The sequence below is a fragment of the Microcaecilia unicolor genome, chromosome 2 (assembly GCF_901765095.1).
Source record: "Microcaecilia unicolor chromosome 2, aMicUni1.1, whole genome shotgun sequence".
NCBI classification, from domain to species: domain Eukaryota; kingdom Metazoa; phylum Chordata; class Amphibia; order Gymnophiona; family Siphonopidae; genus Microcaecilia; species Microcaecilia unicolor.
The window spans coordinates 267194518-267207183 of NC_044032.1; the positions used below are offsets into that span (position 1 = coordinate 267194518).

At 42.0% G+C, this 12666-nt stretch overlaps 1 protein-coding gene across 1 annotated transcript in view; it reads left to right on the plus strand.

Annotated features, from left to right (window-relative positions):
* The first annotated feature begins 924 nt into the window (after positions 1 to 924).
* The window catches only part of ATP6AP1 (ATPase H+ transporting accessory protein 1), a 29666-nt gene continuing 17924 nt past the window's right edge, over positions 925 to 12666 (plus strand). The window contains exons 1-4 of the mRNA XM_030194145.1: positions 925 to 1058; positions 2063 to 2189; positions 12222 to 12296; positions 12385 to 12578. Of these exons, the coding sequence (XP_030050005.1) occupies positions 958 to 1058; positions 2063 to 2189; positions 12222 to 12296; positions 12385 to 12578 (497 nt within the window). The 5' untranslated portion in view covers positions 925 to 957. The remainder of the gene's footprint in view (positions 1059 to 2062; positions 2190 to 12221; positions 12297 to 12384; positions 12579 to 12666) is intronic.

Genomic DNA, 12666 nt, shown 5'->3' on the forward strand with positions numbered 1-12666 from the left:
CAGTGAGACAGAATAATAGAATTCAGTAACATCCAAAACAATAATAATTGTGTTTGCATTTGGGTTAGAACCGAGAAAATGTTGTTGAAGACTGACTCGAAGAAGAAACAAATATGTATCACAGAACTGGAAAATGGCACATTTAAACTGACTCTGGACTTCTGCATGATGGTAGCTGTGCCCTTATTATTTAATATCTTTCTTTTAAATAAATCCTAATAAATAAATAGTAGTAATAAACAATAATGTGCATTTTTATAATATACAGCTGCATTCTACAAAATAAAAGGAGCAAGTTCCCACAAACCAATCTTTCTCTTTTGATGTAGCCAAAGGAAAGAAAAAAAGATTTTAAATACTCCCAGGTTTCAACCTAATTCATGTAATGTGGGCTATAGCTGATGTAAATAAATAAATAGAAACTCTGAATGTTGAGCACCTCATTCTCATAACATAATGTCTGTTTTAATGGCCCTTTGCCAGGAGAAAAAAAAATCTCTGCACGAACAGAACAGTGCTAGGGTGTCCCTATAAACAGCCCTCCAAATGACACAGTGATTATCATTTATAACAAATTACTACTGTACCTATGAAGAGTTATTCTGTTATTATACTTCCTGTCGGTAAATCCGTATGCTGCACAAGCTGGCATATTTGAAAACATAAGTTGAGATTATATAAAAATGCTCCCAACCATAAAAAACGACAAGGTGGATGCAGCAGCTCATAGGTTTCTTCGCTTTGAGTGTACGCAGAACAACGGCTGCGCGGGGAAGGGGAAACAGAGATTCACCTAAGTGTCTTTAATGTTTTGACGTCATGCCCTATCCTGACCTCAACGCAAAGGAAGTTTAATAGATCTTTCATCAAACCTCTATGAATTGGACTGTAGCATGTGACGTAAAGGGGCGGGGTTTAGTAAAGTGACAGTCGGTCAGGTGGGTGGTAGACTGGAAGATGGCGGCTGTGAGCTATGCTGGGCTTTTTCTGCCGTTTCTGTTCGTTATACCGGTGTTGGGCGTTCAGCAAGTACCGTTGCTGATCTGGTCCAGCCAGGGGTGAGTGGAGGCCGCTCTTGGTCTGTACCTTGTTCCCTTTCGCTGCCCCTGCGCTTTTCTTTTAGCGCTGTTAATGTCGAGAGCAGGGGGGAAAGTGAGGGGCACTGCTGTGCTCCGCTGTACTGAGGAAGTGGGTATGGTTTCGGGTTGGGGATGCCACTGGGTCAGCGCTCACACCTGGGCGAGGGGATGTGGAGGTGGTAGCGCTGAGAGCTTCTCCCGGCCGATGCTGTCACTGGATATCTAGGGAAACGGGGTGTGTGTGTGGGGGATCAATTGTGGGAAAGCTGAGGAGGAGGATCTAGTGATGGATTCTGAGGTATAGGCTGGCTGAGGACACATGTTTGGATTTTATCTTATGCCTTTTCAATGATAGTTCAATACAAGTTATATTTTGGTAGAGTGGCTATTTTCTTGTGCCTGGAGTGTTTATAATCTGGGTTTGTACCTAAAGCAGTGGAGGGTTGAGTGACTTGCCTGAGCTCCCAACAACAGTTTGCATGTAGTGTTTGGGTTACCATCTTATTCTGAGTCTACCAGATAGGCCGATCCAGTTCTGGCATTGCCCCAGTGTATGCATAGATTTGCTGTTCTAACTGTTCCCATGAGTTCACTGTAAGGAGGTCGGAAGTACAAATCCATGTATGCTTTGGGACAAAACCAGTCCTCTTCACTTGACTTTGGGTAAGCTGATTAGTCCACCAGAGCGCCCAGGATATGTTGAACCATAGGATACCTCATGGACACTGGAACCAGAAAAAAGTTTATCAGAGAGTAGTAAAAGCTTGAGTAATAAAGATTAGATAAAACATACAGAAACCCCAAATAGCTGCAGATGTAGGTCATAGTACAGAAAAGCCAGCTCTAAATGAGGATTAGACAAATGGATACAGGAGGAAACTACTAGACAACGTTTTGTTGTTCTGAGTCTCTGCTTCCTGTCTTTGACTCTGATATCTTACTGGGGTTGTTGTTTTTTTTTGTTTTGTTTTTAATCTTCACAGCTCGCTTTGGAACACTGTTGCTGCCCCTCATGAAGGTCATGTGACTACAGACGTCCAGCTTGCTTCTTACTTGGATCCTGCGCTGACCAGTGGGCCCCGTAATGTACTGCTATTCTTGCAGGACAAGGTACAGACAGGGGTCCTCTCATTGTGTTTTAATATATGGTATTATTTGTTACATTTGTATCCCACATTTTCCCACCTATTTGTAGGCTCAATGTGGCTTACATAGTACTGGAGAGGCCTTTGCAGGCTCCGGTGTGAACAAATACAAGGTGATGTTGTGGTAAGATAAAGTACATGTGGCACAGCCACATTAGGGAATCGGAGAATGGAAGAGTTTTGTTATGTCCATTACGTGCTTTAGTTTGGTTGTGTTGCAGAGATTAGGCATTTAAGTTGAATCGGTAGAGTATGCCTTTTTATACAGGTTAGTTTTTAGTGATTTTCGGAAGTTTAGGTGGTCGTACGTCATTTTCAAGGCTTTTGGTAATGTGTTCCACAGTTGTGTGCTTATGTAGGAAAAACTAGATGCGTAAGTTGATTTGTATTTAAGTCCTTTGCAGCTTGGGTAGTGCAGATTTAGATAAGTTCGTGTTGATTCAGATGTATTTCTAATTGGTAAGTTGATCAAGTCTGTCATGTAACTCAGGGCTTCTCCGTAGATGATTTTGTGAACCAGGGTGCAGATTTTGAAGGCGATGTGTTCTTTGATTGGGAGCCAATGTAGTTTTTCGCAGAGGGGTTTTGCACTTTCAAATCGTGTTTTACCAAATATAAGCCTAGCTGCCGTGTTTTCAGCGGTCTGAAGTTTCTTTAAGGTTAGTTCTTTACATCCTGCATAAATTCCATTGCAGTAGTCTGTGGCTTAGTACCATTGATTGTATCAGGTTGCAAAATGTTTCCCTCGGGAAGAATTGCTTCACGCGTTTGATTTGAGTTTCCACATTGAGTGGAACATTTTCTTTGTTGTGTATGCCACTTGGCTCTCTAGTGTTAAGTTACGGTCCATTGTAACGCTGATGATTTTCAAGCTGTCTGAGATAGGAAGGGTGTGATCTGGGGTGTTAATACTTGTGGAGATGTCCGCGCTGTGTTGGGATGAGAGGATGAGACAATGTGTTTTTTCTTTATTGAGTTTTAGTTGAAATGCATTTGCCCATGAATCCATGATGTTAAGGCTGAGCTTGATTTCGTTGGTGATTTCTGTTAGTTTGGTTTTGTAAGGAATGTATATTGTGACATCGTCTGCATATATGAAAGGGTTAAGGCTTTGGTTGGATAAGGAATTGGCAAGTGGGGTCATCATTAAGTTGAATAGGATCAGTGATAGCGGTGATCCTTGTGGTACTCCACAGTCTGCTTTCCATGGTGATGATATGTTTTTGTGGTTAGGAAGCCCTTGATCCAGTTAAGTATGTTTCCACCAATCCCAAACTTATCTAGTAATCTGTTTAGAAAGGCATACCCAACTTAAATGCCTAATCTCTGCAACACAACCAAACTAAAGCATGTAATGGACATAACACAACTCTTCCGTTCTCCCATTCCCTAATGTGGCTATGCCACATGAACTTGATCTTACCACAACATCACCCTGTATTTGTTCACACCGGAGCCTGCAAAGGCCTCTCTGGTACTATGTAAGCCACATTGAGCCTACAAATAGGTGGAAAAATGTGGGATACGTAACAAATAAATAATATATTATGGTTTACCCTGTCGAATGCACTAGACATGTCGAATTGGAGGAGGAGGATGTTTTTGCCTGTTGCTATTTCCTGCTTGAATTTGGCTAGAAGAGTAAGTAATACTGTTTCTGTGCTGTAGATGGGGTGAAAGCCTGACTGTGATTTGTGTAATATTGAGAATTTGTTTATGTAATCTGTAAGTTGTTTGTTTACCATGCATTCCATCAGTTTGACCACCAACGGGATAGATGCTACTGGACGGTAGTTAGTGATTTCGTTTGTTTTTTTCTTGGTATCTTTTGGTATTGGGGTGAGTAGGATATTGCCATTTTCCTTATTCTTTTTTATTTTTTTGTTACATTTGTACCCCGCGCTTTCCCACTCATGGCAGGCTCAATGAGGCTTACATGGGGCAATGGAGGGTTAAGTGACTTGCCCAGAGTCACAAGGAGTTGCCTGTGCCTGAAGTGGGAATCAAACTCAGTTCCTCAGTTTCCCAGGACCAAAGTCCACCACCCTAACCACTAGGCCACTCCTCCACTCCTTAGGGAAGAGGCCTTGCTGAAGCATGTAATTTAGGTGGGATGTGAGGTCTGCTATGAAGCGGTCAGGGGCGAATTTCATTAGGTAGCTGGGACAGGTATCTAGTTTACAGTGAGTGTTGGAAAACCTACTAATCGCCTGGGTAACTGTTTCGACGGCAAGGAGGGCGATGTTTAACCAGGTCCGATCTGCAGGGTATTCTTCAGTGGTTGGGTCCAATTCATTAAGGAAGTTTTCATTGTCGGTGTTGTTCTGAGGTAGCGTGTTGCGTAGGTTTACAATTTTTTCATTGAAGTATTTCGCAAGTTTATCCGCAGATGGAATGTCTGTATTCATGGTAGTGACCGAGTTGGTGTCTAGGAGTTTGTTCACGAGTTGGTATAATTTCTTCATGTCTTTGTAATCTGTCCCTATTTTGGTCTTATAGTATGATCTTTTGGCCTGTCTTATTGCGTATTTGTATTTTCTTTGTATTTGTTTCCATGTGTTGAGTGTATGTTCATCTTTTGTTTTACTCCATGCTCGCTCGAGTTTCCTGGTTTGTGTTTTAACTTTTTCAATTCATCGTTGAACCATGGTGTCGAGTTATGCTTGCGTGAGGTTCTTGTTCGTAAGGGAGCAATTTCATCTAGTATGCTTTTGCATCTTTTATCCCATTCTATGAGGTAGTATATGGAGTCTGTTTGTGCTGCCCATTTGTTATTGTATATTAGTTGCCAGAATGTTTTCGTGTCTACTTGACCTCTTGTTCTGTAGGATGTGTGTTCTAGTATTCGTTGTATACCCTTCTTCTGCCAATGTAGGGATAATTTTATTTTGTAGTGGTCGGTCCAGGGTGTCTCTGTCCATTTAGTATTTGTTATTGTTAGGTTCTGGTCTGTTGAAAGTTTGTGTGAGATGAGATCAAGTGTGTGCCCTTTGACGTGGGTTGCTTGCATTTGTGGCCATTTGAGATCGCATAAACAGAGGAATTCCTTACATTCTCGTGTGTTGATAGAGTTTGGGTCTTCTAAGTGAAGGTTGATGTCTCCTAGTACTAGTGTATTGGAGTTGGTTACACATGTGTTTGAAATGAAGTCCATGAAGTTAGTCTGGCCTTCGTTCCAATTACTGGGGGTCTGTAAAACAAGACACAATTCAAGTGATTGCGTAGGGTTTTGTTGTGGATTCTGATTGAGGCAATTTCAAGTTGAGGTGTAACTTTCAATATAAATCAGAAACTTGAAAAAGATGTAAAACAAGTTTTTATTTGCCCATTGAACGCTGCCTTCTGATAGGGATCCATTTTTCAGAACTGTACCTCAGATCTTCCCTTAACTTTGTCACTCAATATGCATCCTTTATAGGCAGTTTTCAATGGCTATTTCCTTTGCTGCTTTTCCCTTCTTGGTTCCTTATAGTTCTACTATTTAGGTATCAGTGACTGCATGAGGCTGTGCTTGGTTGGGTTTTTCCCTTCTGGCACATCACAGAAAGCTCCTGTTTAGAGCTGAGTGTCTATTTCTGTCAGTCATTGGGGGCTGATGAACAGCACATTCACAATTTTTCATTTCCTGTTTCCAGTCTGACTTCTGCTTTTTCCCTAATTCCAGTAAAACGAGTGACCTTTTAGCAGCATCTTCTTGACTTTTAATGCAGAACCCCGTAAACGTTATCATGTACGTTAGAAGTCAGCCAGCAAGCTGTAATAAGTCCTTTTGTGTTATTTAACATGCTTATTTATTTGTTGAAAACATTTTCTATGTAGTAATATTTGGAATTGAAACAGTGCCTCAGCTTGCATTTTACACCTATCCACAAGGTGTGAAGCAGATAAGATGGTGGGCTATGCATAATCTATTGGATTCTACTTGAAAGAAAACTGTCAGAACAAAAGCACAAGCTTAGTCTTCATCATACAGTTTGATTCTGCAGAATCTGAGACTGGCAAGAAAGCATATTGTGGTTGATCAACTGGGCAAAGCTGACATAGAAGCAATAGCAGGTTGTGGCTTACAGAATGTGTCCTTGCGTATTGGGGCAGTCATTTTCCCTTGTGTTCCAGCTTCATTCTTTCCTGCCGCACCCTTCACCTCTAATAATAATTCTCTAAGAGCAAGCAGTATGGTTCTGTCAGATGATGACTTCATTAGTGCAGTAGATAGAATAACAGGATCTCGACATTTACAGAACTTACATGTTCAGCAGAACTGTCTTGTGCTGGTGGTCTCGCTGTGCATGGCCACTTATGTTCTCCAGTGATCCTTGGTCTGTTCTATATGCTTTAAGTAATTTTGTCCATCCAGATTTTCAGCATTGGATAGCTTTTGATACTCCTTTTCTTTCTGTATAGTTTCTCTATATAAGATTAGGATAGCTTCTAAGATTTATTAAGTTTTTTTTGCAGCTGTGGCCTGTGTCAGTTTCACTGTATTGAGAGGTACTGATTTGAGTTTTGAACACCGAGCAACTTGATTTCACTTCAGCTATTTATCCTTTGATGCCCTGTTGAAAAAGAATCCCCTCGTGACTTCAGGAAGTGTAGGTAACTAGGACCATGTTGGTTGCTGATGCACAGAAATGGTGCCTGGTATGCTTTGGGCTTGATCATGATTCTGTATAGTTGCCATAAGTGACCAAGAAGAGGATTCTGACCATAAACAACAGAAATGAGCTTTTGTGTTCCAGTAAATCCAATCCACACCCATTGGCACTGAAGGCATCAACCCACATGCATCCCCTGCAACCGATGCAGTTTCTGAGCTCATCAACATCATGAGTACATCGGTCACCCTCAAGGCTGAGCCTCAAACAAGTATTATCTTTGGGTACAAAATTGAATTTGAGATATCTGTGCGAATGTATTATATCTTTAGATAATAAGTATATGTTCTTCAATTTTTCTTGAAGATAAAGGAGTTCCAGTGTCTAAGATAACCAGTTGGTTAGCCTGCTTTATTGGGCCTATTGTTGTTTTTGAACTTGTTCTGTCCTTAGATTCTTTGAATATTTTCATGATAACTGTCTTATTCCAAGTGTCTTTACCACTTAGATCTTCTCCTGTGTGGACTACTATCCCAATTTTTTATTTTTCCTGATGAAGTAGTAAATGTTTTGTAAGATTTCAGAAATTGGTTTATTTTCATTTTCAAAGCTTTCTTTGTGTATATTGCAAATGCATAAATTAAATAAATAGAGCCTCAGGACAGTCCAGTGACAAGTTCTACCTGACAAGTCCAACTCGTGGGTTCCAGCATCAAGAGATTATGATATCATCTGCTGCGTGGAGTCTAAGAAGTTAGTACTTGTTAGAGCAAAATGTCAGAAGCATGGAGATATTGGCAGTTTCAATCACTCTACTGAAGCATCCCTCTATGGAGGATTGATTATCCTTTCCAATGCCATGTAAGGTGCAACAGCCTCCAGAGGTCGTGGTTCATTTTGTGTGAGCTAAGAAAATGACACCTTTCCTTCTGTAGGCATGTCTACCCAGTAGTCCTTGAGGAGAAGCTAGAGACAGATCAAGCATGCTCTGTGTTGATGCTTCCCTCGATTCCTGGCATAGAGGCAGGCTCCAGTGCAGACCATACTCAAGATTTGTGCATTGCTTGGAGCTGCAGGGCACCAGCACACATTGCCTTGAGGCTCATATTCACTGAATCTCAGCATTATTTACAGGCAGATAATGTTCTCATAGAAGCCTAATCTGACCCAAATTGGACTTAAGAATATAAGAATAGTCATACTGGATCAGACCAGTAGTCCATCTAGCTCAGTATCCTGCTTCCAACAGTGGCCAGTCCCGGTCACAAGTACCTGGCAAGATTCCACGCTACTGATCCTAGGGTAAGCAGTGGCTTCCCTCATGTCTATCTCAATAGCAGACTTCTTCAAAAAATAAAATATTTTTCTGTACAAAATCTGACCACTCCTCGGTCCCCTTATATGTCAGTACCATTTGGACCCTGGCCAGAGGAACTGTTTTTCACAGGCTTGTACAGGAAGTAGTTGAGACTATTCCATTTCCTTTAGAGATAGTTTGAACCCAGGGCAGAGATGTTGGACATCAGAGTTTCCCAAGCTGTACCCAAGGAAAGTGTGCCCATGCCCATGCCCATGCCCAAAATCCTTATGGATGTACAGATAGGAAATTGGTAGAGCTCTGTGCAACCTGCTAACAACAAAATGGACTCTAACCATGGAGTCTAGAAAGCTACCAGATTTGAAAAGCAACTGTTACCACATCAGTCGGTAGTAGTCAAATCTGCTGTTCAAAAGGCCAAGCAGATGAAAATCCATTTTTCTGTCCTGAATTTTCTTAAGAGTTTATCAGAATGCTATATGTTCAAGTCTCACATTGCTTCTTACCAGCTCTTCATGAACAAAAATTCACATTTTGGGTGCAAAATAAAGGGTTTGTCAGTTTCTCTTGATGCTAATGGAATGGCCTGAGATCACTAGTAACAAAAGGGCAGGAATAAGAAACACATGGTTTGCTTTAGCTTTTTGATGTTTTCTTAGATAGCATTGAAAGCCTCTGGGGGAGGTATTGTTGCCTACAGGCTCTCAGGTTGTGGGCTTCAGACCTGATATGATGTGCAGGAACAGCTTGCTAGTGTACCTTGCATGGGGGAGAACGTATTCAGAGATGATAATGAAGTAGTGTCTCAGGTAAAAGGACCACTGTTTTATGCTTCAAGCCTTTTCCATGGCCACTGCTCCATTGTGTTGAAGGTACTCAAGTGGGATGCTAAGGAAGTACTTTCTACTCTGAGAAGTATTACCTTCCACCCTCTTGTTCATTGACAACAGCAGGGACCTTGCTATCATCCCCCGCAGCCAACCTTCAGTTGGGGGTAAGGCTGAGGATTTACATGAACTATTGGCCCAATGTAACCTTTGACCTGTGTGTTTTCTCCATAGTATGTATAGGGTACAAAATGAAGACTCCTAGACCCCAACAAATTGCCCAGCAAAAGTCTCATGGTTAAACTCTAAGCATCAAGAAGTACTTTTACAGGGACTGTCTGCCATCTTGGAGATCAGTGCAGTCAAACCCATTCCACCAGGGGAAAGAATATATGGATTTTATCTCAAGTATTTCCTGGTCAACAACAAAAAAAAAAGGTCAAGATCCTCGAGACCCTTTCTAGGATGGGACAGAGCAAGTTTCTTGTAAGGGGGAGGTTCAGAATGCTTTCTCTGGATAACTTTCCTTCCAAAAGGAGATTGGCTACACTCGCTGGATCTGAAGGAAGCTTACACCCATGTAGAGAGATGTCTGTTGCTTCTTCTTCATCTGTGCACTCAAGGTTTGTGTACAATTCGAAAGAAGGCACTCCATATCAACTTAATAGAACTCTTGAGCCCTAATCCATGATCTGTGTACCTCCTCTGGTCTTGTGCTTTATTGTGAAGACTCCTTCATACCACACCACCCTTTCATACTTCACCTCCTTCTTGGGATCTTAACATTGTCCACACCAACAACTAAATAGGCATGTTCTGTGTCAAAAAGCAAAGGGGCTTTGGTTCCCTGATATTAATATAAAATCCAGCCAGTCCTGAAAATTTGTATTTTACTAGAGACTTTAATTGGTTAGTGGACAAACTAGGTCAGAGACTGGATCCTTATAAATAGTTCCTTGAAGGCACTGTCATGTGGGTCATATTCTATCTCTGGGGTACACCAGTTAGTAATTTGTTTGCCACCAAACAAAACTGTGTTTGCTTTTCTGCTCCTGAAGACCAGCTAGCCAAAGAGAACTCGGAACCCCTTTACAGTTACTTGGGGTCAAAGCATTCTGTAAACATTCCCTGTAACTCCTCTTGATATCCAGATTCATCCAGAAGATGCTATAGAATCAAGCTCAAATCATTCTAATGGCACTGTTAGGCCTCATCATGCATGTTTTCCGTAGCTCTTCACCCTGGTGCAGAATCAGCTGATGTGTCTGAGGACCTTGGCCATGCAGCTAACACAACAGATTGGCCATTTTCTGCATCCCAGTTTCTAGTCCCTAGTGTTGAGTGTATGGATCTTGAATAAGGGAAATGGGACTTGATATACCGCCTTTCTGAGGTTTTTGCAAGCGGTTTACATATATTCAGGTACTTATTTTGTACCAGGGGCAATGGAGGGTTAAGTGACTTGCCCACAGTCACAAGGAGCTGCAGTGGGAATCGAACTCAGTTCCCCAGGATCAAAGTCTACTGCACTAACCAATAGGCTACTCCTCCACTCCTGATAATCTGACTTAGCTGTGTCCCAAATAGTCTTGAAAGTTCCACATGCAGCCAGGAGGCATGTACCTTTGAAATCCTGTGGCTTAAAATGGACTCTCCTTCCCCTGTAGTGTGTGGATTGTTCACTGAATGTTCACTTACATGATGTCTGTGCTCCTGTAGTACCTGTTACATCTTTCAAATTCTGGCTAAAGACTAATTGGTACTCCTGTCTTTCTGCCATTGCTGCTTACTACAGTACTGCCTTAACGTCAACAGTCAACACCTCCTCTGGTCTCATGCTTTATGAAGACTCCTTCATACCACACCACCCTTTCATACTTCACCTCCTCCTTGGGACTTTAACATTGGCCTTGCATAGCTCATTGAAAATCCCTTCAAACCTCTGGAATAAGTAAAAATGAAGCAGCATACCTGCAAAGTGCTCTTCATAATAGCTATCATTTCCGGTAAGTGAGTTGGTGAACTATAAGCCATCATCCCTTGTCGTCCTTAACACCCAGTCCTTCCCCAATAGTATGGTACCCCATTCTCATCCTAGATTTCTACTTAAAGTTGTATTGATATTTCATCTCAATCAGATGCTTATCCTCCTGATATTTTTCCTCATCTGGCGTACAGGCGTGTCTTACTATACTATCTGCATAATGCAAATTGAGAAGTGCTCTCAACTGTTTATTTCCGTTAATCCAAACATCTGGGCTGTCAGGTGTCTAAGCGCATCCTATCACGTTGGATATAGGATTGCACTGACTTCTGTTATGTCAGTTCAGTTCATATTCCTTTTAGCTCCAAATGAAATCCACATCTATAGCTAACCTCTGGTCTGCTTCTCTGTATAAAAGGTATGTAAAACTGCAACCTGGTCATCAGTCCATGCTTTCCCTAGGCATTCTTGTCTGGACTCATACTTTCATTTAGGCACGGTCTTTAGCCATACTATAATATTGCTACTATTTGGGTTTCTGCCAGGTTCTTGTGACTTGGATTGGCCACTGTTGGAAACAGGATACTGGGCTAGCTGGACCGTTGGTCTGAACCAGTATGGTGGTTCTTATGTTCTTGTAATACAGAACCTGTTTGCTTGAAGAATTTTCATGTCTCCATCTGTCCAAAAGAACTGTTTGTAATTGCCCTAATAGCCTAATTCAAAGGCAACACACAGCTTGGGAATCACTTGTTGTGTGGCAGGACATCCTCCACTTGTCCATGTAGAAGGCAGAATTACTTCTCTGTAATAAGGGCTCTCTGTGCACAGCAAGAGTGCAGTCACACTGTCCAGTTCTCCTTTCCCTCTAGACATGTTTTCAGCTATATTTTGGAATGAGGTGAGGGATGGTTATGAGTGAGAGACCCCTTGTACATACTCAAGAGGCCCAGTGTGGACTTTCCTGAGACTTAGAAGAGCTGCAGTCTGGCAGGGGAGTCACAAAGAATAATGTCCATTTTTTTTTTTGTTGCAGTCCCCTACAGTCCACTGAACTGTTAGGTTGATTATAGATCTGAGGTGGCCCTACCATCAGCAAGGATGTCATGTACGTGCACAGATGACCATGCTGTAAAACTCTGTAAACTTCAGGAGCTAGTTATCACCAACAGCGCCCAGTGCGGTGGATATCATCCTTCAGAGAGGATTTATATCCTGCGGTCCTCAGAACACCTCTTGCAGATAAACAATTTTGCTTTATTTACTCTCACAGCTGAGCCTTGAAGATTTCACAGCATACGGAGGAGTGTTCAGCAACAAACAGGACACCGCTTTTTCCACCTTGGAGGTAAGGCATTTACAGAGCTGTATGTGTGTAGGAGGTTGGAAGGGATCTTAGCTGCTGGATTGTATAACCTCTCTGTTTGTTTTTGTAGAGTGTGCTGGAGTCCTCACCTTCTTCCCTGGTGCTGCCTTCAGTAGACTGGTATGCTGCCAGCACCCTTTCAGCCTACCTGAAGGAGAAGCTGGGCACCAGCCCACTGCATATTGACCAGGCCACACTGTGGGAGCTGAAGCTGAATGGGAGCATCCCTTCACTGCTGGTGGTCAGGCTGCCCTACACTGCCGGGTATGATATTATCGTATCAACGAGCCTCTTTTCATTATATGTTTATTTACCCTTCAGCTTCTGAATTTGTACCCTAAAACTTGCTGTA